This window comes from Xenopus laevis, chromosome 8L (assembly GCF_017654675.1).
Source record: "Xenopus laevis strain J_2021 chromosome 8L, Xenopus_laevis_v10.1, whole genome shotgun sequence".
Classification (NCBI taxonomy): Eukaryota; Metazoa; Chordata; class Amphibia; order Anura; family Pipidae; genus Xenopus; species Xenopus laevis.
The window spans coordinates 124,055,146-124,082,907 of NC_054385.1; the positions used below are offsets into that span (position 1 = coordinate 124,055,146).

The 27,762-nt window shown below is 41.7% G+C and overlaps 1 protein-coding gene across 6 annotated transcripts in view; it reads right to left on the reverse strand.

Moving 5' to 3' along the window:
* Window positions 1–27,762, reverse strand: part of mef2d.L (myocyte enhancer factor 2D L homeolog) — a 157,939-nt gene that overhangs the window by 41,305 nt on the left and 88,872 nt on the right. For 5 of the 6 annotated variants that reach the window (XM_041572171.1, XM_041572170.1, XM_018229254.2 and 2 more), the window contains 1 exon segment: window positions 14,349–14,592. In XM_041572171.1, the coding sequence (XP_041428105.1) occupies window positions 14,349–14,402 (54 nt within the window). In that variant the 5' untranslated portion in view covers window positions 14,403–14,592. 6 annotated transcript variants of the gene reach the window in all.

A 27,762-nucleotide genomic window follows, 5' to 3' on the forward strand; every position in this document is an offset into this window, starting at 1 on the left:
AACCTTAGACCAGGGGCCCACTCTCAGTACTAATATTCGTCATCTCCTCATTCAACCTCTAGTCTCCTAGTCTCTTTTCTTTATACTATAATCAATTATTCCATTTATTTAGCCTCATTGTTCTCATAGAAATAGGGAATGGCCATGAAATAAGCCAAACGTTTAGCAGCATGAGGGGCCACTGACACCTGGGCCCACCGGGACTTTTGCTGGTATCCCTGTGGGCCAGTCCGACACTGCACCAACATTCAACTTTAAACTTAGATTTTGGAAAAACAGTAACAAATAATTAGTAATAATAAGTAATTGAAAAGAGTCTTTATTTCTAGGGAAAACAACTGAACTAAAAAAAAGGTGTTTGGAAGGTGAACAACCCCTTTAAGTTAACTTTTATTATGGTAAAGAATTGCCAGTTCTAAGCAACTTTTCAATTGGTCATCATTATTTTATTTATAGTTTTAGAATTATTTGTCTTTTTCCTTCTGACTTTTTCCAGCTTTCAAAGGGGGTCACTGACCCCATATAAAAACAAATTCTCTGTAAGGCTACACATTTATTGTTATTTTTACTTTTTACTACTCATCTTTCTATTCAGGCCTCTCCTATTCATATTCCAGTCTCTTATTCAAATCAATGCATGGTTGCTAGGGTAATATTAATCCAATAATATGAAATAGCAAACTAGGGAGATGTTAAATAACTCAAAAACCACAAAGAATTAAAAATGAAAACCAATTGCAAATTGTCTCAGAATAGCACTCTCTACATCATATTAAAAGTTAAAGATGAACAATCCCCTTTAAATGATTTGCTTGAAACAATTATCAGTTGTTAAAATTTGGCAGGATTTTGTAATGAGGTGATGGAAAATGCAACCACATTAAAACGAGAGATTACAATCTAATCTGCCAATATAAAACGGGGGGGGGGAGCGATCAGACTCTAATCTGAAGATATGGCGACTTCCTACGGGCTTGCAAGGGGTATCGCTCAAAGGGGTGGTCTCCAGATTTACCGAAGGAAATACAAAGTACCAGCGCAGCAATGTGCCAATATAACCCAGAAAGCCACCAAAGTGCTTGGCCGGAACAGAGAAGTTCAAAGTGAAACGGGAGGAGGAAGGGGAGACTTCTTTAAAGTAGGGACTATTTTCTGTACGGTTAGTCAGAAGAAAAGGAGAAATTAGAGTTTTGCAAGAGCAAGGCTTCAAAGGAAGCAAAAAAGGGCGGGGGAAATATACCCAGTGATTTTACACACTAATACACAAATTACATATACACTACATGGCAGCTCCTACTCGTATGGCTGCAAATATATAGGGGAATGCATGCTTTGTGAGTGCCAAGTACGGACACTTTCTTACATCACTTTAGGGAAGTAGATGGACAATTAAACCAACGTATAAAGTGGGAATATTTCCCTGATAAAACAGGAACGTTTTAAAGGAGAGGTTTTGCCTTTTGTGGATGATGCAATAAATAAGGAGTCACGTGATGAGCACCCCTATGAGCTAATAATGAGGTTCCAGGAGGGCTGAAGGGCCACTAGGAAGGAGAGTAAGAAGATATATAACTCCCATTCTTTCTTTGCTGTGGATTCTGTTTCCCATATGGCACTTCCCACGGATATGAGAAGACAGACACCTCACCCCTTTAACACCTTCAGCTTTTTCCTACGTCAGTCTGTATCAGAAGCCTTACGCTGTCACCTGTCACAGACACCAAGTCAGGCCTTCCCAGGAGATAAGGTTTAAATGACAGCCCCCCCCAAAACCCAGGTTATCATTCTACTAATCCTCGTGGGATCTGCTCTGTCCATAGACTGGCTGAACCAGCAAAAATGTGGATTTTTTTGGGAGGGAGTAAATCACCTTCTCCCAGTCCTTGGGAAGGCTCTCTGGTGATATTAAATCATCCTTTCCAAGTCCTACCCGAAAGCATGGGCTCCGTTGCCCAGGTATCACCCAAGGAACAGCATGAGCGGGTGGGTCCACCTTTGCCGAAGCTAGGGGGAGTCCCGTCTATCCTGGGTTCTGTCAAAGCTTCCCCCAAGGCGCAAGTCTTGGCCTGGGTTCAAGCCTAAAGGACTATGACACCCATCCAGGGTGGCTGGCATAATTTCAACCAAGGAGATAGACTCCAAGCGAATTTTCGCTCTGGCGAAAGAGTGTTACTACGCAAATTCAATACGTTTTTACCTCTATCGCCAGACTTGCCTTCACCACCTCAGACCAGGCGAGTGCAATGGAGAACTTACTTGAACTTTTGTTGAAAATTTTTCTAAGTCCCAAAAAACGGTGGCGTCTTTTCCTTTTTACAGGGTGATAGGCTGAAAAAGATCGAAATTTTTTTTGGGGTACCCTCCTTCCCCCCTACATTTGATAACATATGGCACCTAAACTATACAGTGGGCACATGTGTAGGGCATTAGAACAACTCTATATAATTTTATTAAGGTTCCATGGCCTTGTGTAGTGTAATGTATTTGCTTTTACGGGCATTGTACTTTAACTGCACGCTGTATGCAAATTAGCCAACGCTAGCGTAACTTCGAACTGCTGAGCGTATGTTCGCTATCGCAACTTCACCAGCGTTCATTACACTGTGCGAAACTTCGGATCTTCGTGAATTGACGTTGTCCAGGCGAATTTACGCATGGCGAAGTGTTGCGATGTGCGTGAAGCCAGTGCTGGTGAATTTTCGCCGGTTAGTGAATTTGCCCCCAAGTGTTTCTCTGTTCTTCACATAGGATCATAAGAACAGATACTCCCCCTTTGATTTTGCCAGCCAGAGGACCAAGTGTTCCTCCTTCCTTACATAGGATCACAAGAAGGGGTACCTAGTCAAAAGGCCCAGCACTACACTTGATCCTAGCCACAAGGCAGAGAAGCGATCTGATACTGCATCTGTAGGTTTAGTTTTCCTTGACACCAGCAGGTCACGTGCATGGAGGTGCAGAAGAGCTCATTAAAAATATTAGCTTTTCCTTAGGGATAGCCTCAGGGCATAATCTGACTGAATTACAGCTCCCTGCACTGTTATACACTTTACATGTGCTAGAATATACAATAATGCCACTATAATTAGTAGATTATTCTGTGCCAGTGCCAGAGAGAGCGGGTATATGTACCATGCACAATATTACATGCCCGGGCAATGTCCAACTTCCCTGATCACTGACCTTCAACCTGTGAGCTGCAGCATTGTTTTGGATTAGGACAGGGGAGGGAGACAGTGTTACCTCTGCTCTTCACAAAGATTTATGATGTCCCAGCTGTCGTGCATGGTAAGACAGGTGCCTCACTTGTGAACTACAGCTCCCAGCATCCCCCAAGCAGCTGTTGGAAAATGCTGGGAGGTGCCGCTCACAGCAGCTGCAAGTCATTTGGTTGAACTAGTTAAAGGGATTCTGTCATGTTTTATAGTGTGTAGTTTTTATTTCTAAATTACACTGGAAATAATTCACTCTACAATATAACATTTAATTCCTGAACCAACAAGTGTATTTAGTTGTAATATTGGTGTGTAGGTGCATCTCAGGTCATTTTGCCTGGTCATGTTCTTTCATAAAGAGCCAACACTTTAGGATGGAACTGCTTTCTGGCAGGCTGTTGTTTTTCCTTCTCAATGTAACTGAATGTGTCGCAGTGGGACCTGGATTTTACTATTGAATGTTGTTCTTAGATCTACCAGGCAGCTGTTATCTTGTGTTAGGGAGCTGCTATCTGGTTACCTTCCCATTGTTCTGTTGTTAGGCTGCTGGGGGGGGTATCACTCTAACTTGCAGTACAGCAGTAAAGAGTGACTGAAGTTTATCAGAGCACAAGTCACATGACATGGGGCAGCTGGGAAACTGACAATGTGTCTAGCCCCATGTCATATTTCAAAATTAAATATAAAAAATCTGTTTGCTCTTTTGAGAAATGGATTTCAGTGCAGAATTCTGCTGGAGCATCACTATTAACTGATATGTTTTGTAAAAAAACATGTTTTCACAACGGTATACATTTAAGATACTGCATAAAAACAATTTCAGTCTGCAGCGTGCATCTATATTGCTAACTAACACGGTGGGGGGGAGTCAGGTGCTCCTGGATTTAAAGGGACAGGGTGTCAAGGAAGTGATCTGTCTCTGTTGCCATTTCACTGCTGAAGGCTCGTTGGGATTCAAAGGTCAAGCTATGACCTCTCATCCATGTGCCATCTCAGTCACACGTCACGTGATGCCGCCTGCATTCCCCTGTGGCGTTCACACTGGATTTGTGTGTGCCAGCTGCCTCCGAGCTGTCAGAGTCACGCTGTCACCTTGCGAGCCGCGTTTATTTTAAATAACAATAAATTCTCGGCTGAGCAGCTGCGCGTCTTTGTTTCACGCAGGTCCAGGTGCCTCCACGACAGGTAGTGTGCGCCCAGGTGCACCTGAACAGCCCCAAATTCATGCAGACGCTATGACCCAGCTCTGACTTCCTGCAGCTTGCCTTGATTTAACCCTGCAAGTGCCAGGGGAAAAAATTATATAGATAATATATATATAAATATGGGGGTTTACTTTGAAAGCAGCAAGTAAGGTACAGGTAAAACCTAGTCCCTTTGTAAAATGTATAATGAAGCAATAGAATTCTTAATGAATCAGATAAAATTGAGTGTAGGACTGGCCAGATATGGGATGACTTTGACGTAGTTGGCCAGCTTAAATATATTGCAATATATGGACAAACAATCCCTGTTTTGTTTAAAGGGTAAGGCATTTTTCAGTAGCAGTATGCACAAATGTCGCTGTCTTAAGTGTATTGATAATGGGTTCAGTGCAGAGGACTCTTGTATTTGAATATATATATATATATATATATATATATATATATATATATATATATATATATATATATATATATATATATATATATATATATATATATAAAAATAAATTATGGCTGGTGCTCAGCTCTTCCAAGGTTAAGTCAATTCTACTGCTGGTGGGTGGCTGCAATCAGTTAGAGCCCACTCATCTTGACTGCCCGGTTATGGAAGTTTTCTATTACATCCATGATTTACAGCCACAGGTGCCTTCAGGCCTTCTGTTGATGCTGCAATGCATTGTGGGGTGCAGGAGTGAAAGCACTGCTGGCTAATATCACCCAGTTTTCTGTTGCTGGCATCTTGGGAGAAGCTGAGGCTACTGGGGGTGATGACAGGAAAGAAGCCCAAATGTACGTAAACAGATACAAGAGGGGAAACTACAATAAAAATGACTTTTTTTTTTTTTGACTGAAAATTATGGCAACAAATTCAAGAAAGACAAATGAATTGGGGAAAGCTTCCTTTTTACATTTTTATCAATTATCTGTTTGTATACTTCCTGGTACACCCGGGCCTATTTACTATTTTCCAGTCATGTGATCCAAGCACGGCCCTGCACCCAAAACAGATCAAGGGTAAAAAGTGTAATTCTTTACTATTTCGGGACCTATGATCACATTAATGAGGCTAAAGCTGGCCATAGACGTGCAGATTTGCCTTCATATTGGACGAATGATCATTCGGTGCCATCTCCCGACCTGCCACTAACCATTCAGATCAAATAAAGTACAAAAGAACAGATGAGCCGATGTTCTGCCCCTGACAGCAATCGCACGAAAGTTATGTCCGACTAAAGCTAGAGACAGTCTCCCACTGAAGATCATCAGATCGGCAATACACACAGAGATATTATGGGTGGCTGACAGAAATGTTCTAACCTGCCCGATTGTCTGTCACATAAAATGTCGGGACACTCCATACACGGCCGGAAAATCGTACGAAACGGAGATTTGGTACAATGAAATCTTTGCGTCTATGGCCAGCTTAAGGCAACAAAGGCTTCAAACTTAAAATTGAGGGGAAAGGGAGGGGTGACAGAACCGATGAAAAATGCAATTCCATAGCAACCAATTACAATTTGTTGTCATTAGTCTTATGGCAATTACTCATCAGAGTTAATTGCTGATTGCTGGATGGGAATTAATACTCTGGAGTAAAATTACTCAAGTTTTTGTGAATTCCCACCAGGCTGCAAGCGAATAAGAGAATGAGAGGCAGGTAGGCTATGGGGGCCACAGGGGCAGCAATATCTCTATAAGTAACACGTATATAAAAAGGGGCATGATGTATCCCCAGAGAGTTCTCCTCAAATTTCACAGATGTGCCCATGCGCTGATACGAGCACCTATTTCATTCGATGTGCCACTTTATCTGATACCAATATCCAGCACCAGCCCTGAGCTAATTAATGTCTATCTGCCATACAATCTCACTCACTCCTCCTGGGAAAGAGGGGGGAGGAGGGAGCCAAGGGGGAAGGGTGGGGGGGGGAGCGAACTGGAAAAATCCTCGCTCTCAAGCTGAGCGGCTTATTAGGAAAGGATTATGGAATGGCATTAACACTACTTTGGGATACAACGGCGTTTTACTTGGTGCTTTTCACCTCACCGGCATCTACCATCCCCCCACCTTTATAAGTGGTACAGGCTTTGAAAAGACTCCTCAGCCATCAACATCGCCACCTATTAGTTATATTCTTTCTTTACTGTGCCACTTGGGAGGCAAGAATTATGCTACTTTTCATGGTGTCGGATCCAACAATATGGCGGCCCCCACAGATGTCCTCTGTACAGAATTAACCATGTTTACATGCAGGGCCCGATCCCTGGCGTCTGAACCTCAGTAGGAAACTGCAACTTTGAGGCGGGGAGGAAAAGTTTATTAAGTTACCAAGAGTATAGGGGATTTGTAGCTTCCAGTGTTGTCCCTAATATGTGTCCCATGACAGGACAGGACGTGGTATTTCTTGGCTGAGCAATTAGGCCGCTCCCACACTTCCTGGCATGTGTGAGGCAAGGATTCCAGTCACATGACCTTTAGCCCAAAAGCACAAGTCGGAGTGGAAGCACGTAGGCCTCTCCAGCTGGGAAAGGGTTAAAATGCTCCTCTGTTTAAAGGGGAACTCCACCCAAAAAGGAATTTTGGTTGTTTGCATTCCCTTATTGCGTAAAAGGCTTTTCTTTTTAAAGTGACAGGTAAACAAACGAAATGTCAGAAAAATATGTGTAAGTTTAACCAGCTATATAAAGAACCACTTCCAATAATAGCAAATAAATGTATCTTTTATCCCCTGCCTATTCAACCCCCACCCCACCTACCCAATTTAGTCTCAGGGGACTGTGTCTTTAATACATACCCATGGCTTAGGCAGGAACGGCCCTACAAAGTGAAAGTACTTTTCAATCACAATACATTGCACTTCCTGCAGATAAGGCAGCATTGGCAACCTATGGGTTAAAGGAGAACTAAAGCCCAACTAAAGAAGTAGCTAGTAATGTTGTACATTATGTTTTGTGCTTCTGTACCAGCCCAAGGCAACCACAGCCCTTTAGCAGTAAAGATCTGTGTCTCCAAAGATGCCCCAGTAGCTCCCCATCTTCTTTTCTGCTGATTCACTGCACATGCTCTGTGCTGCTATCACTTACTGAGCTTAGGGACCCACTCACAATATACAGTACACATAGAATAGAAATGTCACAATATAAAGCTGATTAGTAATTAATACAGATAAATACTACATGGCAGCACAGAAACCAGTGCAATTAGCATCAGAATTTAATAATTAGCAAACCTGTAGCATCAGCTTATATTACAGGGGAAGCTCATTTTCTGCTGGATAATTAGTGACGAGCCCTAAGCTTAGCTTCTCAACAGCCAATCAGAGCCCACTGAGCATGTGACTGTCACAGACACTTTCCAAGATGGTGACCCCCTGTGACAAGTTTGAAGTCCTGGATCATTGCTGCTATTGACAAGCTGACACTTTAGGCTGGTGCAACAAGTTTATAAAATATGGCTTTTTTAGCAATACTCATGTTTAGGGTTTAGTTCTCCTTTAAATTAGTCGCCGTATTCAGTGTGCTGCATTTCATTGGGCAATTTAACAACCTTAATGGAGCATTTGCAGCTAAACGATGCCTTTGCTTTATTTGTGAAGCCATTTGCATAACGTAACCGCAGAGAAATGTTAAATTGGGCAGAATTTATGAAAAGGAGGATCGGAGAATTAATAAATACGGTATTGTTGTAAAACACTTTTCAATTAAAAATGTTGCTTGATAATTATTACTGCACTTAGCCAATGAGAGGGAAGAGACATACATTAACGGCAACAAGATTTACTGGGTTTTGGAGCCGGGGTGAATTCCAGATTGGTGGGTGAGCGTCGAAGCATTGGAAATCACCCCTCCGTTAACTAACATGGTAATTGCCTGGAGAGGTCATCTTTATCTTCCCCAAGTTACTGTACTATGACAGAATAAATCTGGATAATATATGTCAGTACAGGTATGGGACTTGTTATCCAGAATGCTCGGGACCTGAGTTTTCCCGATAACGGATCTTTACATAATTTGGTTCTTTATAGCTTGTAAACTCATGTAAACGTTAAATAAACCCAATAGGCTGGTTTTGCCTCCAATAAGGATTAATTATATCTTAGTTGGGATCAAGTACAAGCTACTGTTTTATTATTACAGAGAAAAGGAAATCATTTTTAAAAATCTGGATTATTTGGATAAAATGGAGTCTATGGGAGACGGCCTTTCTGGATAACAGGTCCCATACCTGTATATCTTCATTCATCTAATGGAGCTGCCACATTTACTGCTCAGCAAAATTGCACTCCAAGTGTCTCTCTGCCAGTAATTAATATGGCCGCTCCCACTTTAAATCTATATTTCCTCCAGGCTGTTTCTGGGCAAAGTTTCCCTTTAACCTCGTGCTATAATCCCCAGGTCTATTTTTTTTCCAGGCTGGAAACTAAGATTTCGTTCCTTTATATCTATATTAGTCACTTCATTGCTATTTCATGTGCGCTGGCGGCAGCCAAGAGCTGAAAGTGTTCAGCCATGTTCAATATTGACCTGGCATTGCTAAGGTCCACGCAGGGCCCTGAATGCGAGCTCATGAGGCAGAAAACATTCTACTGGTTGTTAATAATGTTTGAGGAGCTGGAGCAGCGATTGCCACTGAGTGTGGGGATTTTCCTATTAGAGCACAAATGCAATAATCACTAACGCTCCTGTGCGGAAACAAGCAGATAATGGAAAATCCAGCCGACCTGCCATTCTGTAGGCCCAACTTTTTCCAAAGCACCGTCAGCCTATTCTGTGCAATAAACTGGAAACCATCTGGGACTACTGTGTGTTTCTGAGATCTGCTGTCTAAAGAACTCAGCCTTTTGAAGATTGAGTAAGACAACAATATGGCAGCTCCAGACTTTGTGTATACTTTATAGAGAATTTCATTCTTCCTTGATTTTTGTAACCACACTGGCTTTTACATGGAATTGGCACTGTATTTATCCTATGTGTTCTGGAGTATTATACACGGAATTGGCACTGTATTTATCCTATGTGTTCTGGGGTATTATACATGGAATTGGCACTGTATTTATCCTGCTGTGTGTTCTGGGGTATTATACATGGAATTGGCACTGTATTTATCCTGCTGTGTGTTCTGGGGTATTATACATGGAATTGACACTGTATTTATCCTGCTGTGTGTTCTGGGGTATTATACATGGAATTGGCACTGTATTTATCCTGCAGTGTGTTCTGGGGTATTATACATGGAATTGGCACTGTATTTATCCTGCTGTGTGTTCTGGGGTATTATACATGGAATTGGCACTGTATTTATCCTGCTGTGTGTTCTGGGGTATTATACATGGAATTGGCACTGTATTTATCCTGCAGTGTGTTCTGGGGTATTATACATGGAATTGGCACTGTATTTATCCTGCTGTGTGTTCTGGGGTATTATACATGGAATTGGCACTGTATTTATCCTGCTGTGTGTTCTGGGGTATTATACATGGAATTGGCACTGTATTTATTCTGCTGTGTGTTCTGGAGTATTATACATGGAATTGGTACTGTTTTTATTCTGCTGTGTGTTCTGGGGTATTATACATGGAATTGGCACTGTATTTATCCTGCTGTGTGTTCTGGGGTATTATACATGGAATTGACACTGTATTTGTCCTGCTGTGTGTTCTGGGTTATTATACACGGAATTAGCACTGTATTTATCCTACCATGAGTTTAGATGTTGTCTGCTGCTTTAAAGCCATCTCCATCAAGGAGGCTTTGGTTAAGGCTGTGTAGATTCATCTCTCCTAGGCCCTGCAATGCTACTAACCAAATATCCGCTGGCAGCGCAGGTAGACATATCCACGGGAGGCGGTAGGAATAATATCAATAAACGGCTTTATTTACCACTATGTATGTTTAAATAAAGCCGTTTATTGATATTATTCCTACCGCCTCCCGTGGATATGTCTACCTGCGCTGCCAGCGGATATTTGGTTGGATGCATTGGAGTACTCGGTTGAGAGTTACCGAGATCCCGCGATAGCTGCGGTGGACGAGGGAGAGAGGAAGGAGTGGGGAGAGCTCCGCCATCGACTCCTCTTTTATTATCGGTGCCTGCAATGCTACTTCCTGTCTGCTCCTGATGAATGAGGCCAAACAGGAAGTTGAGTGCAATAGCAGAAATCATTAACAGGAATGCCAGCAGATGCAGGGGATAATTGTAAGAATGACAAATTTCTTACAGAACAGCAAATGACAACACATGGCAGACAGCTGTCAGGGTATACTGGGAGTTGTAGTATAACAACTGGAGGTTTATGTGCTTTGTATTAAGAACAACATAAGAAACCTAATATAGGCGTGTAAAAGATTTAAAGGGGATATCTTTTTACAATGTTGGGGCAGCTGCCAGGCAATGCCAGTGCCTCTTAGCCGCCCAGTAATAGAGCTGGTGATGTATATTTGCATCTCTTTTGGGGAGGGCCCTCTTCACTTATTTGATAGGTTATTGGTTGCTTTACCTGTAATTCAGTATGTTCCATTTACTGTACAGCAGCACGGAATATGTTAGTGCTTTATAATTACATGTTAATAATAATAATATTATTAATCTCAATATGGATGGCACTGCATGGCATGAAGTGCAGAGATAATTTTGGCATTTATTTTGCTCAGAAACTTTATTAGATTTCCCAACTGGGGGATCCGAAATTCTGCTGTGCAAGGGCACATCAGCTATACTGATATTGGATATTCCAACCTGTCCAACAGATATCTGACCATTCATGACATGTACGTGGCCAAAGGCCACTAATACTGATGGGTAGTTCGCCTTCAAGTAACTTTTAGTATGTTATAGAATGACTAGTTCTAAGCAACTTTTCAATAGGTCTTTATTTTTTATCATTTTTGAATTATTTGCCTTCTTCTCCTGAATCTTTCAAGCTCCCAAATCGGTGTCACTGACCCCATTTCAACAGCAAATGCTCTGTAAGGTCATAAATATATTTGTATTGCTACTTTTTATTAGTCATCTTTCTGTACAGGCTCTCTCCTGTTTATATTCCAAGCTCTTATTTAAATCAATGCATGGTTGCTAGGGAAATTTGAACCCTAGCAACCACATCGATGAAACGGCAAACTAAAGAGATGCTAAATAACTCTAAAAGCACAAATAATAAAAACTGAAAACCAATTGCAAGTTGTCTGAGAATATCTCTCGCTACATCATACTAAATTTTAATTTTGAGGTGACCAGCCCTTTTAATATTGTACACAGCATTCTGTAGAGCTATTGAAGAGTCTGGAGGCCATAAAAAGCCATTGGAGGGTCACATCTATTGGGGGCATCACACAGGAAACCGCACATATGGCAACACAATTACTATGCTGTAAACAACATTGGGTTGTCTAACAACTCAGTGGCAGCTAATGAAGGACATCTTGAACCCATTTGAGATTTAACCTGGTAGTTTGGGCTTTTTCACTCTAGTTTCCCCCACGAAAGCCTCCCAGTGGGCATATTAGAGATTAATTGCTTCCAGGACCCATGATTGCCCGCTTTGTCTATAAAGGGTTAAAATCCCGTCAGCCCATTAAAGGATCAATTTGGCAACCGTGCTTCCTAGGCAGTTAGTGCTGGCCCCAGGGGTCTATAAATGTCCCACCCAATGAGTATGAGATTCACATTCGAGTAAATTTCCAAATAAACCAGAAATAAGAAATGATTGGCTCTGGGATCTTTGGACTCCCCAGATACTTTGTTTTTTCCCACTGATTCCAGTCCCTTTTGGGAAATGGGCAATTATTTCCCCATCAGCTCTGAGATACTTCTGTTTTTATAAGCCAACAAATGAAAGTAAAGTCGGGGTCACAAAATATCTCAGGCCCTTGACCTGTTTAAATCAGTATGACCTCATATATATCCCAGAAGCCTTGGCTCACAGAACATGGGATAAGAACAGTTCAGCTCCGGAAGACCCAGAGATTGTTGGCCCAACAACTCCGGATAAAGATGGCTGCCATCTCTCTACTTCTCCCCTCAGGTTTTGTGGTGCTCTTATGATCCCCTAAAATTGCTTTGCCTTTAGTAAAACTGCCAAGCAGATTTCTATTGTTTGGATCTAGTTTCTAGAACACATTGTTGGAATGCCAACTAGTTCCTGTTCTAAACCAGCCCAGCACTACTATATAGTTACACAGAAGCAGCAACTACCCCAGTTCCCTCTGGATCAGTTATCAGCTAAGCAGGATTATGTAAGCAAAGAGTTGAGCTTGATGGATGTGTGTCTTTATGCATCTATAACTGCTATGTATGTACAATGTAATATATGAGCTGGAGCAGACACTTTCCCATGGCATTTAATTGGCGTGGGGAAGTCACCCAGAATACATTCAAGCCCCCCGTGGGATGAGCCATAATAGCCACTGTGAGAATTGTTTTCATAGATACCTGGTCCGGGTGAAATGTGGAGTAAGAAAACCCTGGACCCAAGGCCTTTTTTACCTGTGCTGAGGTAAGCCCTGGAAAAAGCAAGTCCCTATGGAGTTCCATTAAATGAGGACTGCCTCCCATTGTCCAACTGGATTTTCAATCTTTCCCAGTTGATATTTGCCCAATTTTCAGCCCAATGTGAATCAGCAGCTTCTTCAGGCCCACTGTGTTTATGCTAGGGACAGTCACTGCTACTGTAAGCTATGAAGGGCAGTACGGTGGCTCAGTGGGTAGCACTTCTACCTTATAGTGCTGGGGTTCTGAGTTTGATTGCAACTTGGGCACTATAAGTCCTACCAGCCCGAGTCTGTATATGTTTCCTCCCACCCTCCATAAACATGCAGGCAGCTTAATTGGCTACAGATAAAATTAAACTGTGGGTGAAAGTGATAGGGGCGTTAGATTGTGAGCTCCAATGGGCAGGGACTGATGGGAGTGAACAATAAAATCAAATGCAACAGTGCTGTATAAATACTACTACTACTAGCACTACTGAGCCTCTAATATAAAGCACTGTTATACTATCATGCCTACCGCTACTATAGGTGCTGCTTTTGTTATTATCCCTACCACTACTGTAGGCTCTATACTGCTACCATAGGCACAACTATTATTCTCACTGCCACTATAAGCGCTACTTTTTTGGTAATATAGGCACTACTTAGTGATTACCCTCATTGGTAATATAGGCACTACGTTGCTATTATTCTCACCACTACTACTAGCACTACTGAGCCTCTAATATAAGCACTGTTATGCTATCATGCCTACTGCTTATATAGGTGCTACTTTGTTATAGGCACTATACTGCTACCACAGGCACAACTATTATTCTCACTGCTACTATAAGCGCTACTTTTTGATTATCCTTACTGGTAATATCGGCACTACTTAGTGATTATCCTCTTTGGTAATATAGGCGCTACGTTGCTATTCTCGCAACTACTACTTGCACTACTGTTATGGTATCATGCCTAATGCTTCTATAGGTGCTGCTTTATTATCCCTACCACTACTAAAGGCTCTATACTGCTACTATAGGCACAACTATTATTCTCACTGCTACTTAAAGTGCTGCTTATCGATTATCCTCATTGGTAATACAGGCGCTATGTTGCTATTATTCTCACTGATACTACAGGCACTGTTGCACATTGTAATTATAAGCTTTACTGTGATATTATGGACACTGCTACAAGATCTCTTTTTTATTTTCCCTACAGCAAGTAAAGATGCTACAGTGCTACCTGCACCAAAAAGAGGTGAGTATGTGCAGCAGTAATAAGCAACTGCTCCAAATAGGCTGCACACAAATATTGCACAACTTTCTATGAAGTTTTAGAAATCTCCCTGTACAATACACAAGCCATTCCATTGGTGCAAGAAAACAAAACGTAGACTAGACAATGGATGCTAAATACAGAATCGGGAGAATCTTGGAGAATCGGGTCAGTCACTAACCTGTCGGTTCCTTTCATCTGTGATCCTCTGAATCTGGATCTTTTTTCTCCCCATGGTTCCTGGAAAATCCTCACTGACCAGCGGAGACCTTGCGGCGAACGGGTTCCCGGTTTTTTGACCCCCCTCCTCCTGCTTCTCACAATGTGTTCATGAAATAATTGAAAAACGAGCCCCCTTTTTCCCCGTCAGTTCATGTTATTCTCCTGCTGGTTCCAGATGTTCTGAAAGCTTTCGGCCGGCTTCACTACGAGAGCGAGGGTGGGGGAAGAGAGAGAGAGAGAGAAAAAGCATGTGAAAAAACATGTTTCCCATCAGAGAGAGTTCAGCCTTGTTAAATTGTATCCCCCCGAGGATAATAACCTCCAATCCATGCACATTGTTCTACTGTAACTGCTCTCCCCAAAGCCTCTTTAACAGTTTCAAATCAATCATCTATTATCAGTCTGATTAACTCACACATACACTCTGCTGATGGGGACACAGGCCACTTATACAATATACTTGCCCTTTTTGCCACAAATATATACAACTGTGTTCTAATCAAGTTTTCATCTCATGTGCTCTCAATGGGGATCATACAGTCCCCCTGTACTACAATCTACACACACTGGAGGGGGATCTCTGCAACTTGCGTACTTAAAGGAGAGTTCTAAGACAATTTAATGTTGGACTTAAAGGGGAACTATCGTGAAAATGAAAATGTAATATAAGCTTCACCATACATTAAATAATAAACTTTCTAAATACAACCAATTAATTATACTGCATCGTTTCGGAAATAATCAAGTTTATATTCACTATCCCTCTCTCGGCATCTGTTTCTCTTCATTCTGTCTTCATGCAGGAGTTGGGTGTCAGAAGAATAATCCAAAATATATTATAGGGGGGCTCCTTTTGCCTAGAAGATGTATTTGAGCTCACTCAAATAACTGATTCCAGTACAAACAAAATCTAACCCAATAACTGCCTTTTCAACAAATTCTGCATGTAGAGAGAAAGGATTTCTGGTGATTTTAATAGAGTGATCTCTAATACATCTTCAGAGAGCAGAGCATTTATTGTTTAAAGGGGTGGTTCACCTTTAAGGTAACTTTTAGTACTTTTTTTGTCCTAGAATGGCCAATTTGCAGAAACTTTTCAGTTGGTTTTCATTATTATTTTTTTTATAGTTTTATATGGGCGTTGACCACTTCTAAAAGATAAATGCTCTGTAAAGCTACAACTTTATTGCTATTTCTAATTTTTATTACTGATCTATTCAGACCTATTCAGGTCTCTCCTATTCCTATTCCAGTCTCTTATTCAAATCAATGCATGGTTGCTAGGGGAATTTGTACCCTAGCTACCAGATTGCTTAAAATTCAGACTAAAGAGCTGATGAATAAAAAGCTAAATAACTCAGAACCCGTAAATAATAAAAAGTGAAAACCAATTACAAATTGTCTCAGAATATCAATCTCTACGTCATACTAAGCAGTGAACAACCCCTATAAATGAGGTCAGTGATCCCCATCTGAAAGTTGGAAAGTCAGAAGAAGAATGGATATAATTTAAAGACTATAAAAAATAAATAATGAAGCCCAATTGAAAATTTGCTTAAAATTAGCCATTCTATAGCATACTAAAAGTTAATTTAAAGGTAAAGCGACTGCAAAAACCAATAAATAGCCATGTAACAGAGAACTTATGACAACATGATCTGTTGGAAGTACCCCAGCAATCAAAAGCACAAGTTCTTGTCACTACATTTCCCAGCAGAGCTGAAAGCAGTATCTAGAGAGCTGGAATTTGCAAAATTGGTCTGCAGGGTTGGACTGAAGCTTCTAGGGCTCACTAGAAAGTTTCACATTAAGGACACAGTGTACACTATTAGATATAACCTGTACTAAATGGAATGGACATCACAATCTCTATGGTAGAGATAAGAGATCTAACGGGGTGTGACATAGGGTGGGGCCCAACGGGATATTCCCTGGTATCCTGCCAGGCCAATCTCATCCCAAAATTCTATCATAATTAAAGGCATGGCCTCCATCACACAGAGACTATTAAGAACACGTACCCTGACCAGAATAAGATCTGATAAAGTAAAGCTCAAGTGATGCTTTATGTTTTTCCCCTAGGAAAAATGTCCCAAAAAACATTATGGGGGATATTTAGCCTGTCTAGTCAAAACACAGAGCTGGGTCAAATAAACTTCCTTTAAGGAACAGTTCAGTATAAAAATAAAATCTGGGTAAATAGATAGGCTGTGCAAAATAAAAAAATGTATCTAATATAGTTAGTTAGGCAGAAATGCAATGTATAAAGGCTGGAGTGACTGGATGTGTAACATAATTTGCCAGAACACTACTTCCTGCTTTTCAGCTTTCTTGCTTTCCACTGATTGGTTACCAGGCAGTAACCAATGACATGAGGGGGGACACATGGGCCATATCTGTTGCTTTTGAATCTGAGCTGAATGCTGAGGATCAATTGCAAATTCACTGAACAGTTATGTCCCATGTGGCCCTCCTTATAGCCACTGACTAACTCAGAGTTAGAGAACTGAAAAGCAGGAAGTAGTGTTCTGTTACTGGTGTTACACATCCAGTCACTCCGGCCTTTATACATACATTTTTGGCTAACTAACTATATTAAATACATTTTTTATTTTGCACAGCCTATCTATTTACCATTTTTGATTTTTATACTGAACTGTTACTTTAAAAAGACTGGAAATCAAAGACGTTTCTCGGCTAAAAAGTTGCTTTCAAAGTGAGTGGGCGGGTGGGGTCCGGGTTGAGGCTTTGGACCGTGAAGCAAAACAGGAAGTTTTCTTTGTTGTCCTGAGCATATGAATGAGTCACGCCATTATCATGACAAAGTGCGTGGTTGGCCGCGCGTGTGCGTGGAGAGGGGGGACAGACAAGGAACACCAGGGCCGCGCTGTCTCCATGAATTGTTCTGAGCTTCGCAAACCCCATTGTTTGGCGGGCAGGAATTTCACACTTGTTGTGTCCCAAAAATAGCCAAGGCCGGTTTATAAATAGCCCTCCCCGTGTATATTCTCAGGCCAGGAAACGATGAAGTAGGAGGGGTGGGAGAAACAAAGCAAAAAAAAAAAAAAATTGGAAGAAGACGGATTCCCGAAATGTGTTTTGAAAAAGCAGCTGGTCCAGATTTGTGAGCATGGAGTTGAAGCAGCAAAGATTTCTTACCCAGAGGGAACTATTCAGTCCCACGTGCTCAGGGACATATACTGTAAATACACATAGACAGGGCAGGGGATCAGATAGGATCTGTGCAGCCACTGGGACAGAATGCTCTGTTACACAGATAGCCAGAATCTCAGCCATAGAATACAATACACTATAACATAATAAGAAAACATTACCATTTAATCACACTACCATATGCAAATACTGAAACGTTTTCAAAATGTATGTAAACCTCACTCCAGTACTATTGTTATTGAACATCCATTATACCCTACTCTCGCCATCTTCCCTACTGATTTCATCTTGCGCTTCCATCTCGCCCTACTGTCGCCATCTTCCCTACTGCTTCCATCTTGCCCTACTGCTTCCATCTTGCCTTACTCTCGCCATCTTCCCCTACTGCTTCCATCTTGCCTTACTCTCGCCATCTTCCCCTACTGCTTCCATCTTGTACTACTCTGACCATCTTTCCCTTCTGCTTCAATTTTGCCCTACTCTCACCATCCTCCCTTACTGCTTCCATCTTGCCCTACACTTACCATATTTCCCTACTGCTTCAATCTTGTCCTACTCTCTCCATCCTCCCTTACTGCTTCCATCTTGCCCTACACTTACCATATTTCCCTACTGCTTCAATCTTGTCCTACTCTCTCCATCCTCCCTTACTGCTTCCATCTTGCCCTACTCTTACCATATTTCCCTACTGCTTCAATCTTGTCCTACTCTCTCCATCTTCCTCTCCTCCTTCCATCTTGTCCTTCTCTCACTATGTTCCTTCTGCTGTAGCCTAATCTTTAGTGCCAGCATCTTACCCTAATGGCACCTTGTTGTCCTAGTGCTGGCCTTTTGTTCTTCTGCATTATATATCTCAATATAAGCCCTTTGCTCTCCTATACCTACTGTCCATAACTATTCCTATCTACAAGTGGAGATGTATAGGGTCCCAATATTTGCCTGACCTCATGAATTCAATTAAAGAGAACTATGGCATAGGCATCCATAAGGTCAATGACAAGCCACCTAGAGAGACAACCATGCATGGTGCCATATATGAGTATGCCAGGTATGTGTAACAGTGACACTAACATGTCAGCTGCTCTGCAGGTATCTAAACCAGGCCTGATCTACCCTCTCCGTACTTCAAGCAGGCGGTCTGATCTTTTAATATGCATGATCTCTTGACAATAAATGAGTGTAGCTGGCGCATTAGCACGAGTGTTGGAATTCACAAGAACACACATTCACGGCTGCAGTGTGTCTAATTATGTCTGCGCTGCCCCATCTGCTAATTAAAAATCTGCAGTTCTATCTTTAGCTGGGAAAGAAGAAGAAAAAACACCCCAGCACTACCTGAGGGTTGGAAGGAGACAGAGAGAAGAGAAAATCATACCGGTGCCTTTATTAGCGTGGGATGCTTTAATAGTCCAATTCTTCATCACTCTCTCTGTAGGAGGGAGAGAGTTAACGCTTTCCTTCCTATAACACAGCATGGATGCAACGGAATATGCTAGTTATGTAACAAACAGGTTGGCTAAGAATGCTGGGAGTAGAGCAGATGCCGAAATAGAGCATAGATGGGCAAGATGCTGACATTACAGATCATGACACTATAGAGATGTTTAATCCGTACTTGGCAACCTGAGGTTTTCTAGATAACGTTTCATAATCTGGAAATTTGAGGCTAATAAAAACAGTGAAACATTAAAGGGCTGAAGAGACATCATTTCTGTTGCTTCAACCACCCCAAAATGAGACACTAGTAGAAAAGACATACAAATACACTAAATGTCTCTTGCCTGAACCCTCCTTTTGGGCACTTTTATATACAGGAAGAAGCCTCCTTTTGGGAATGTCTATATTTAGGAAGAAGCCTCCTTTTGGGCACTTTTATATTTAAGAAGAAGCCTCCTTTTGGGCACTTTTATATTTAAGAAGAAGCATACTTTTGGCCACTTTGATACTCAGGAAGAAGCCTCCGTTTATGCACTTTAATATTTAAGAAGCCTCCTTTTGGGCACGTTTATATTCAGGAAGAAGCCTCCTTTTAGGCACTTTTTTTTATCCAGGACTTAATTTTGCACACCTTTATATTCAAGAAGAAAATTTTTGTTTGCACAAATGTATTTTTAGGATATAACATCTTTTTGCACACCTGTATATTCAGGAAGTTGCCTCCTTTTGCACACTATGCTTCCTGGCCATAAGACTAGTTTTTGTTTCATTAAGTCTGCAGAGAGCAACATGACAACCCCATCTGGTTAAGTAAAAGAGAAATCTAATAATACCAGCATATAATCCATCCTATAATGAAAATCTTTTCTTTATATTTATCTGTGCTGCAACATGCTTTTTCGTTTAAGCGCCCCTTATTATGTAGTGTTACTGTCCTTTATTTAATAACGGAGGATGAATCCTAAACTGAACTAGGCATCCTGTAAATTTTTGTTGGCCCGAACCTTCTCCCTTTTTTGCTGACCATTTATTGGGTTTTTGAAACCGCTGTTTATTTTCCCAAAATATTAATACTGTCTTGGGTAGGGAGGGAGCAATGGGAATTGTGGAACCCTGCAGGCTGGCCGTGGGCCGTTTATTGCCTCTAGCAGCCAACAAGGGAAAATGGGCTTCGCTGAGCGGACACACTGGCGCTGTAAGCTCTTGTTACTAAACCAGGCCAGGTCTGCTGGAATCTCTCCCCAGACTGAAGACCACAGGTCCCTAACTTGTAAAAACAACAAGCACCTCTTTCAGTTCCACACCCAAGCTGTGAATGTTATGTGAGGGACTTTGTTTAAAGAAATACACAATTCCTTTTGAGTCGTGGAACACAGAGGCTGTTTATCTCATTATAAGAAACACGTTTTTTTTCCTAGGAGAACTAAACACAAAGGTGTATTTTTAAAAAAAAAAAAAAAAATGTAATAGAGCATTAGTAAATATTACTAAACTGTTCTGGTTTTGAATAATTAAGTGTTGAAGAAGTCCATTTCCAGTAATTTGCAATCATGGTGTCCTTTTTCTGGCACAGTCTCTGACTCCATGGTTTATTAATCTAAACTTATTCAACAGGGTTCATTTACCAATGCAAAGGGAAAGACTCTGCATGCTTTAACACTATTCATAAAATGTTGGGGGAGCAAAGTACAGGGTTCATGGATGCAAAGGAGCCAAATAATTAACCGGAGCTTTGATGGGTAATGTTACTAATAACTTATAACTGTCCACACTAGAAAACTTCCATGGCACTTAGTAATGGGAAGGGTGAATTCACAAAAAGCGGCCAATGACAAAGCAAAGGGCAGGACATTTTAGATTAGCTGTGCCCCTTAACCTTTCTCTGGCCTCGGACACCACTCAACACACACAATGGACAGGCTCTTCCGTGAGCTCCAATGGTCCCTTTGTGTATTGTTCCACTCCCTTTAACTCTTGACCTCTCAGAGGGTGTTCCCCAACGTTCATCCCAAGTAAAACCCTGTAAGGAACTCCATGTATGCAATACCTAGATATCTCTGGTCTCAATTATATTCCTACTTAAGGTAAGCAAGGGTCCAAATGGGTCACACTCACCAATAATAAACTTCACAAGACCTTTCACTAGAGTCAGTGGTAGCTTCCCTAGACTGAAATGCCATCTCTCTGGCTTTATCAGGCTCCACATGAGATGCCCTCTGGCATGTGCCCCATATTTTGACGCCCATAGCAGTCAAATACCTTTGTTTGCCTAAAAACTCTCTTCCAACATTTTCCATCCTACTAATATTACTATACTGAATTACTCCTAGACACCATCCCACCATCTCCACAATGCCATTTGCCCAGCTGACTCTTACCCACTACCCTTCTCCCATACTGGGGATGCCAGCATTAATTCCTGCCAATGTCCTGTACACTAACCTTCTGCTCCCTAACATCCATCTTTCTACTAAATGTTTGATTTATTTTTTGTGTAGGTCAACTGGAAATCTTTAATGATATTTGTAAAATAATATTCATGTTGAAAGGTTTTCCTACAGTTTATAAAAGTTGGTGCTGTCTGTTGGCAGATTCTGCCTTGTTTTAAATGAGCCAACATCCATTGTTAGTTCCAATTATGTCTTGCGAATGCCCCAATGTTCATATTAATTATGTGTAATATTCCCATCACTATATATATATATATATATATATATATATATATATATATATATATATATATATATATTTATTGCTATTCTGGTAAGTGTAGTTTAGCCACAAGCTAGCTAAAATATTATGAAAAGAGGATCACAAAATAGATTATATAATCAGCGAGCACTTCTCTTTCACTGAATAAACTCTGAAGTCTGTGTTGCTCTTTACTTAAACATTCCTCTCTCCAGACTGGGGCAAGATAAGTAAAAGGGGAACCCGAAAAAGCACTGAGGAGCACTGCCCGGCCTGCAGCCACTTCCTGGTTTAATTGGGAATTTAACTGTGATGCTGCTCCCCTCAAGAAATAAAACTTGGATCCGTGCTTAAAAAACATTTAATATTTAGTTGAATGTTTTTTTTTTACTTAAACTAATGAATTAAATTTTGAAAACATTTTCAGGCCTTCGTAGGCATGTGTAATGAGATGGTTAAGTCTTGTAGGGCAGGATTAGGCTTCCACACAAGAGGCATTGAGACTGCCATGGTCAAAATGAAAATATATATTTAAACTGATCCATCTCTCCGACACAGGTGCCAGGGGAGGCAGGGCAGTGGCAAGCACAATAAGGTAATAAGGAGAGCAAATTAAAATGAATCTATCAAAAGCTGACACTCACAGCACCAACAAAGCAGCATCAATCACAGTCCTGCTGAGGGCACCTATTTACTCGGCTGATTTCCGGAAGCCACTTAGAAGGGTCTTGTCTTTCAAATCAGACCAATTACACGGTTGGTTGTGTGTCAATTGATATTGTTGGGATTTACATGTGCAAATTACTGTGATAGCTCCGCAGCAGCACGCGGCAAGCCGGCCTTATCTGGGACTGTGCAGCCAACGGGCAAAAATGCATCACACAGAGGCAGCAATTATCTCCAATTCTGGCAGTGGGTCTGTCAGAGGGAAAATATGCCTCATTTCTTGCCTCAAATCTGCAACGGAAAGAATATGGGCCTTACAAAAAAAGGCTATTTTGTAGCCCCCTGAATGACAATGAAGTTCAAGTGTGAAAGTTACAGCAACTCACTTAGTATTATAGTTTTCATATAGTATGAACGTGCTATGAAGCTGCCATTTAGACATTAAAGTATAAGGGTATATACAGTATCATTCAAACTTCTACAGGGGCCCAGGGGTCCTATTTTAAATTTTAAAATTAGGGAAGCACTGAAAATTCGCCCGAATACCAGAATACTTAAAGATTCGACAGAATACCAAATTAGAGGCGTGTAAGGAAAAAGTGGGACTTTTTTTATACTTCTGTTTTGTGACGAAAAGTCAAGTGATTTCCCTCTCTGTCCCTTATTTGCATATGCCGTTTCAGGTTGGGCCAGGCACAAGGATTCGGCCGAATCCTGCTGAAAAAGGCCTAATCCTGGCGAATCCAGAACCCTGTTTTGAGTGCATCCCTATTTGAAATACACTGAAATACAGCTTCATATTCCCCTATTTGCCACTTTCAACATAAATAGTATCCAGTTCGTTTTCCTAACAGCCGTCCGTGGTGGGATCTAGACAACACAAAGCTACACCTCCTCGGGACTGCTACAGGCGTGAAGACTGAATGCGCAGTAAAGGGCAAGATGGCGGAAGTAAGGACTAGCAGAACGAATGAGAAAAACAACATCAGTGCTGCTAAGAGACACGGCTGAAGGGTGAATTGCAGAATGAGAATGGCAAAAGGTATGGAACACTGAATGGAAACAAAGGCGAGTGCTTACTTGTGTAACACCTCATGTAAACATGGTGGCACAATACCTCAGCCTTGAACTCTCTGTCACTACAAGAGAGAAAAGCACAGAGGGAAAGAGAACACAACCAAGCAAAGCTGGCGGCAGGCAGACAAAGACACCATATTGTTACTCTTTCTCTCACAGGAGAAATCTCCCTTCATCTTTCTTGGCAGAGGATTCTGGGAGGCTGGGGATATCCATCCTGTCAGCTATAAAATGGCCGCCAGACACAAGTGATTTGGCTCCTGTCTCACCAAAGGGTTTCATCCTACTGAATACATTTCTCCTTTGACCTTGTAACTAGGCCGTCGCTATAAAACAAGGATAAGTAATAGAAGAGGCCACAGGGTTTTTCCAGCAGTTTTACAAAACTTTGAAGAGGGAAACCCAGAGTAACCTGACCCCCCTGCTGTCACATAAACCCACTCTTTTAAATCTGCCAGACAGTTCTTTAGTGCAATGTATGTTATGCGCTGCTACATTACAGTTTACCCCCATTTATAAATGCAAATACCATAATGTGGCTGGCCGGGCTGTTTTATGTCAGGTCGGAGAAAATGATTTTTATTTATATCTCCCTGACAGGAAGCTGAAGTCCTCTGGAAATTTACAGATGGAAGAGATAAATAGTCTCCTTCGGAATATCGAAAATGCAAGCAGGGAAGGATCTCAGAGTAAACCTAAAATCCAAGTTGCTTCGTATGAAATATCTGTGGTCACGCCTATTATTAGCAAGTTTTTTGGAAAGCACTAATAAAAAAAAAAAAAGTTATTTGAGGTGATGGGGGAAGTATTTTTTCAAGGCACGCCCACCCAGCTTCCTGCCTAAAACTACTGTGCTTTTGATTTCTCTTGTCAAATGTTCTTATATGAGCAACTCAAAAATAAGGTAAACGTTGAAGCAAGAGATTTGAGTTTTATAGAGTTGACACTTTCTTCCATGGACAACTAAAACTATGACAAAATTCTCTTATAATGAAAGCTAAAAACCTAGCCATAAGGCAGCACAGGGCTGCTGCTTACAATGGGGATTATATAGGATCTGTGCAGCCACTGGGACAGAATGTTCTGTTATACAGATAGCTAGAATCTCAGCCATAAGGCAGCACAGGGCTGCTGCTTACAATGGGGATTAGATAGGATCTGTGCAGCCACTGGGACAGAATGCTCTGTTATACAGATAGCTAGAATCTCGGCCATAAAGCAGGACAGGACTGCTGCTTACAATGGGGATTAGATAGGATCTGTGCAGCCACTGGGACAGAATGCTCTGTTATACAGATAGCTAGAATCTCAGCTGCCATAAAGCAGGGCAGGACTGCTGCTTACAATGGGGATCAGATAGATCTGTGCAGCCACTGGGACAGAATGCTCTGTTATACAGATAGCTAGAATCTCAGCTGCCATAAAACAGGGCAGGACTGCTGCTTACAATGGGGATCAGATAGGATCTGTGCAGCCACTGGGACAGAATGCTCTGTTATACAGATAGCTAGAATCTCAGCTGCCATAAAGCAGGGCAGGACTGCTGCTTACAATGGGGATCAGATAGGATCTGTGCAGCCACTGGGACAGAATGCTCTGTTATACAGATAGATAGAATCTCAGCCATAAAGCAGGACAGGACTGCTGCTTACAATGGGGATCAGATAGGATCTGTGCAGCCACTGGGACAGAATGCTCTGTTATACAGATAGACAGAATCTCAGCCATAAAGCAGGACAGGACTGCTGCTTATCAGTAAACTGTGTTCATCGATAAACTCAATAATTCAGTTCATTTTTTATTTTGTCCTCCTTAAGCTTTTATTAGAGCTTATTCATACAATTCTTTACATGATTCAAGCCCTTCAGGATAATAAAAAAGGCAAAAAAACATTATATATCTCTTTATTTTGGAGAGCTATGCCGCTCTGTTTGTAAATGCTTGCCATGCCTTTGGTCTATGCGCACAGCTTTCTAATAATCCTATAGAGCAGAGATGTCAAACATATAATCGCCCAGAGATGAAAACGCTCAATCCAATAAAGGGTAACATAGACGAGGCTGAGAAAAGACACACACATCTAGCAAGTCCCACCTTGCAAGGATTCTGCTGATATTAATATTGATGATTGAAGAAACCAGACACAGAGAGAAGAAAAGGAGAAACTTATCAGCTCTCAGCCCTGGTTACAAATAACTAGTAATTGCAAATCCGCTGCCAATAGGAACTGATTATCCAACTCGCAGGGAGTTTTATCTGCCTCCTGGCCAGTGGAGCGGCTCTGCAATCGATGGCCCAGATTAATGTCGAGCAGAGCTTTGTGCTAAGTGCAACAGACAAGTAGCTAAAAAGGTTTAAATGCAATTGATTGTATGTAAGACAGTGTTTGTGGAGTTGATTTGGGTGTTTCACGGGGAAGTTTTCTACACAGTAGAAGTGGAAGATAAACCTGTCCCTCCTTACAACTGCATGCTCTGGGCTCTTATTATGCTACAATGAAATCTATGATGTCCTTGAGCAGTTCTCTTAAAGGGCAACATGCCCAGTTAAGAGGCCTTGTGCTGTAAAAATAAAAAGAGTCTTCTTTGGAAGAATCAGCCATGAATAGGCTCCCTTACCTCTGTAAGTGAAGCACAGGAGCATCCCCTGGGGGTGGCTGGCATTAGTGGGTAGGCTTGCCGGCCAGTTAAGGATCTGTAGCATCGCTCTCCAAAGCAGTAAGGGTAAGTTAGCCCTAGCAGCCTTCTGCCGTCTTCTTTTGTTTCCCAAGACACTGACAGCTCCCCTCCTTGCTACCCCTCATTCCCAGCGGAGAGAGGAAGCCGGCATCCACTCCTGGATATGTTCCTCTGTCGATCTGGTTTTCTGAACCTCCTAAGCTTCTTTTTCAATTAGGCATTAGCTGGCTTAAGATGGGCATGGACAGCAAATGGGGAAGACGACATGAGGAGAGGAATCTCCTATTAACCCTCTGGCTGCCGCTTTCCCCATTTTTGCGGGGCAAAGATGGGCATGGGGATTGGCAGAACAACTAAATGCAAAGAAAGATTCTCTTGTGGGTAAAGCGGCAGCCAGAGGGTTAATAGGAGATTCCTCTCCTCATGTCGTCTTCCCCATTTTTGCGGGGCAAAGATGGGCATGGGGATTGGCAGAACAACTAAATGCAAAGAAAGTTCTATGCTGTTTGCAAGGGGATCACCAGGAACAGTGTTAATTTAAGTTTGCTTCTTGCTTTGTTTTACGATATCCTTCCAATACAGGGGGGCAGTGCAGCAGTCACTTCCTGTTCTGCTGAGCAGTAAGGGAAGGATACACAGGAAATGGAACTTCCCGGAGACCCCTGCTCTCTTCTATACAATGCAAAAAGGCTTATAAATTTGTATTTTGTGGATCTAAGGGGTAAAACAGAGCACTTGGGGGTAGGTATAATTTAAACAGCTATACCACCTGCTGTGAAGGGCTATTGACCTCCTACAGTGTTTTGCATCATTAATAAACATATAGCTGTAGGGCAAGATGGCTTTGGATTGGCAATGCTTGCTACAGTTTATTGTATATCAGTGCCTCCTATTCGCTTATGAGTCCCCCATGGGGCAGCCGCTGTACTAGAGGAGCTCCCAGGAGCTACAGTGTTATTACAGCAGCTTTATACCTTAGTGTATTTGGTACTCGCACAGAAGCATCACATTATCAAGCAGGTGACCAATCAGAAATGCAGGTGACATTGCAAGTACAACGCTAAAGGGCACTAAAGCGGGTAGGTTATTATTTATTCATAATGTGCTTACATGTGCAGGATACACACACACACACAAACAGATATATTAATGTACAGGAATACAGTTACAGATGCATCAGATTTCCTGCTACTCCACCAAATTACCAGCACCCACAATCTGTCTCCCCAAACTACAATTCCCAGCATGCACTTTCAGCGAATGAGACACCGATTTGATTCATGTTTAGCATGAAATTGACAAACTTTCTTCCAGGAGTAACATAAGTGACTGATATATGACATACACATAAATATTGGTTTGTTTGTGGATACATATCTACTATTTGTTTACATAAAGCATGTATTTATTACACAATATTTCCCTTCCAGAATGCCACTCTGGACTCTGGCGAGGCTGCCCTCCTCATCCTCCCATGTGCCCCCATTCCCACCTTATTTTGCTTCACTTTGAGGCAGACACAAAGTGACATAGACAGCCATAGCACATGGAAACCCGTGAAGTGGTTTCCATGGAAACTATCGCCATGCAACAGCTCCAAGGTCCCGGCCTCCTTGATGCGGGAGAGGTGGGAAAGGAATAGCGATGGCA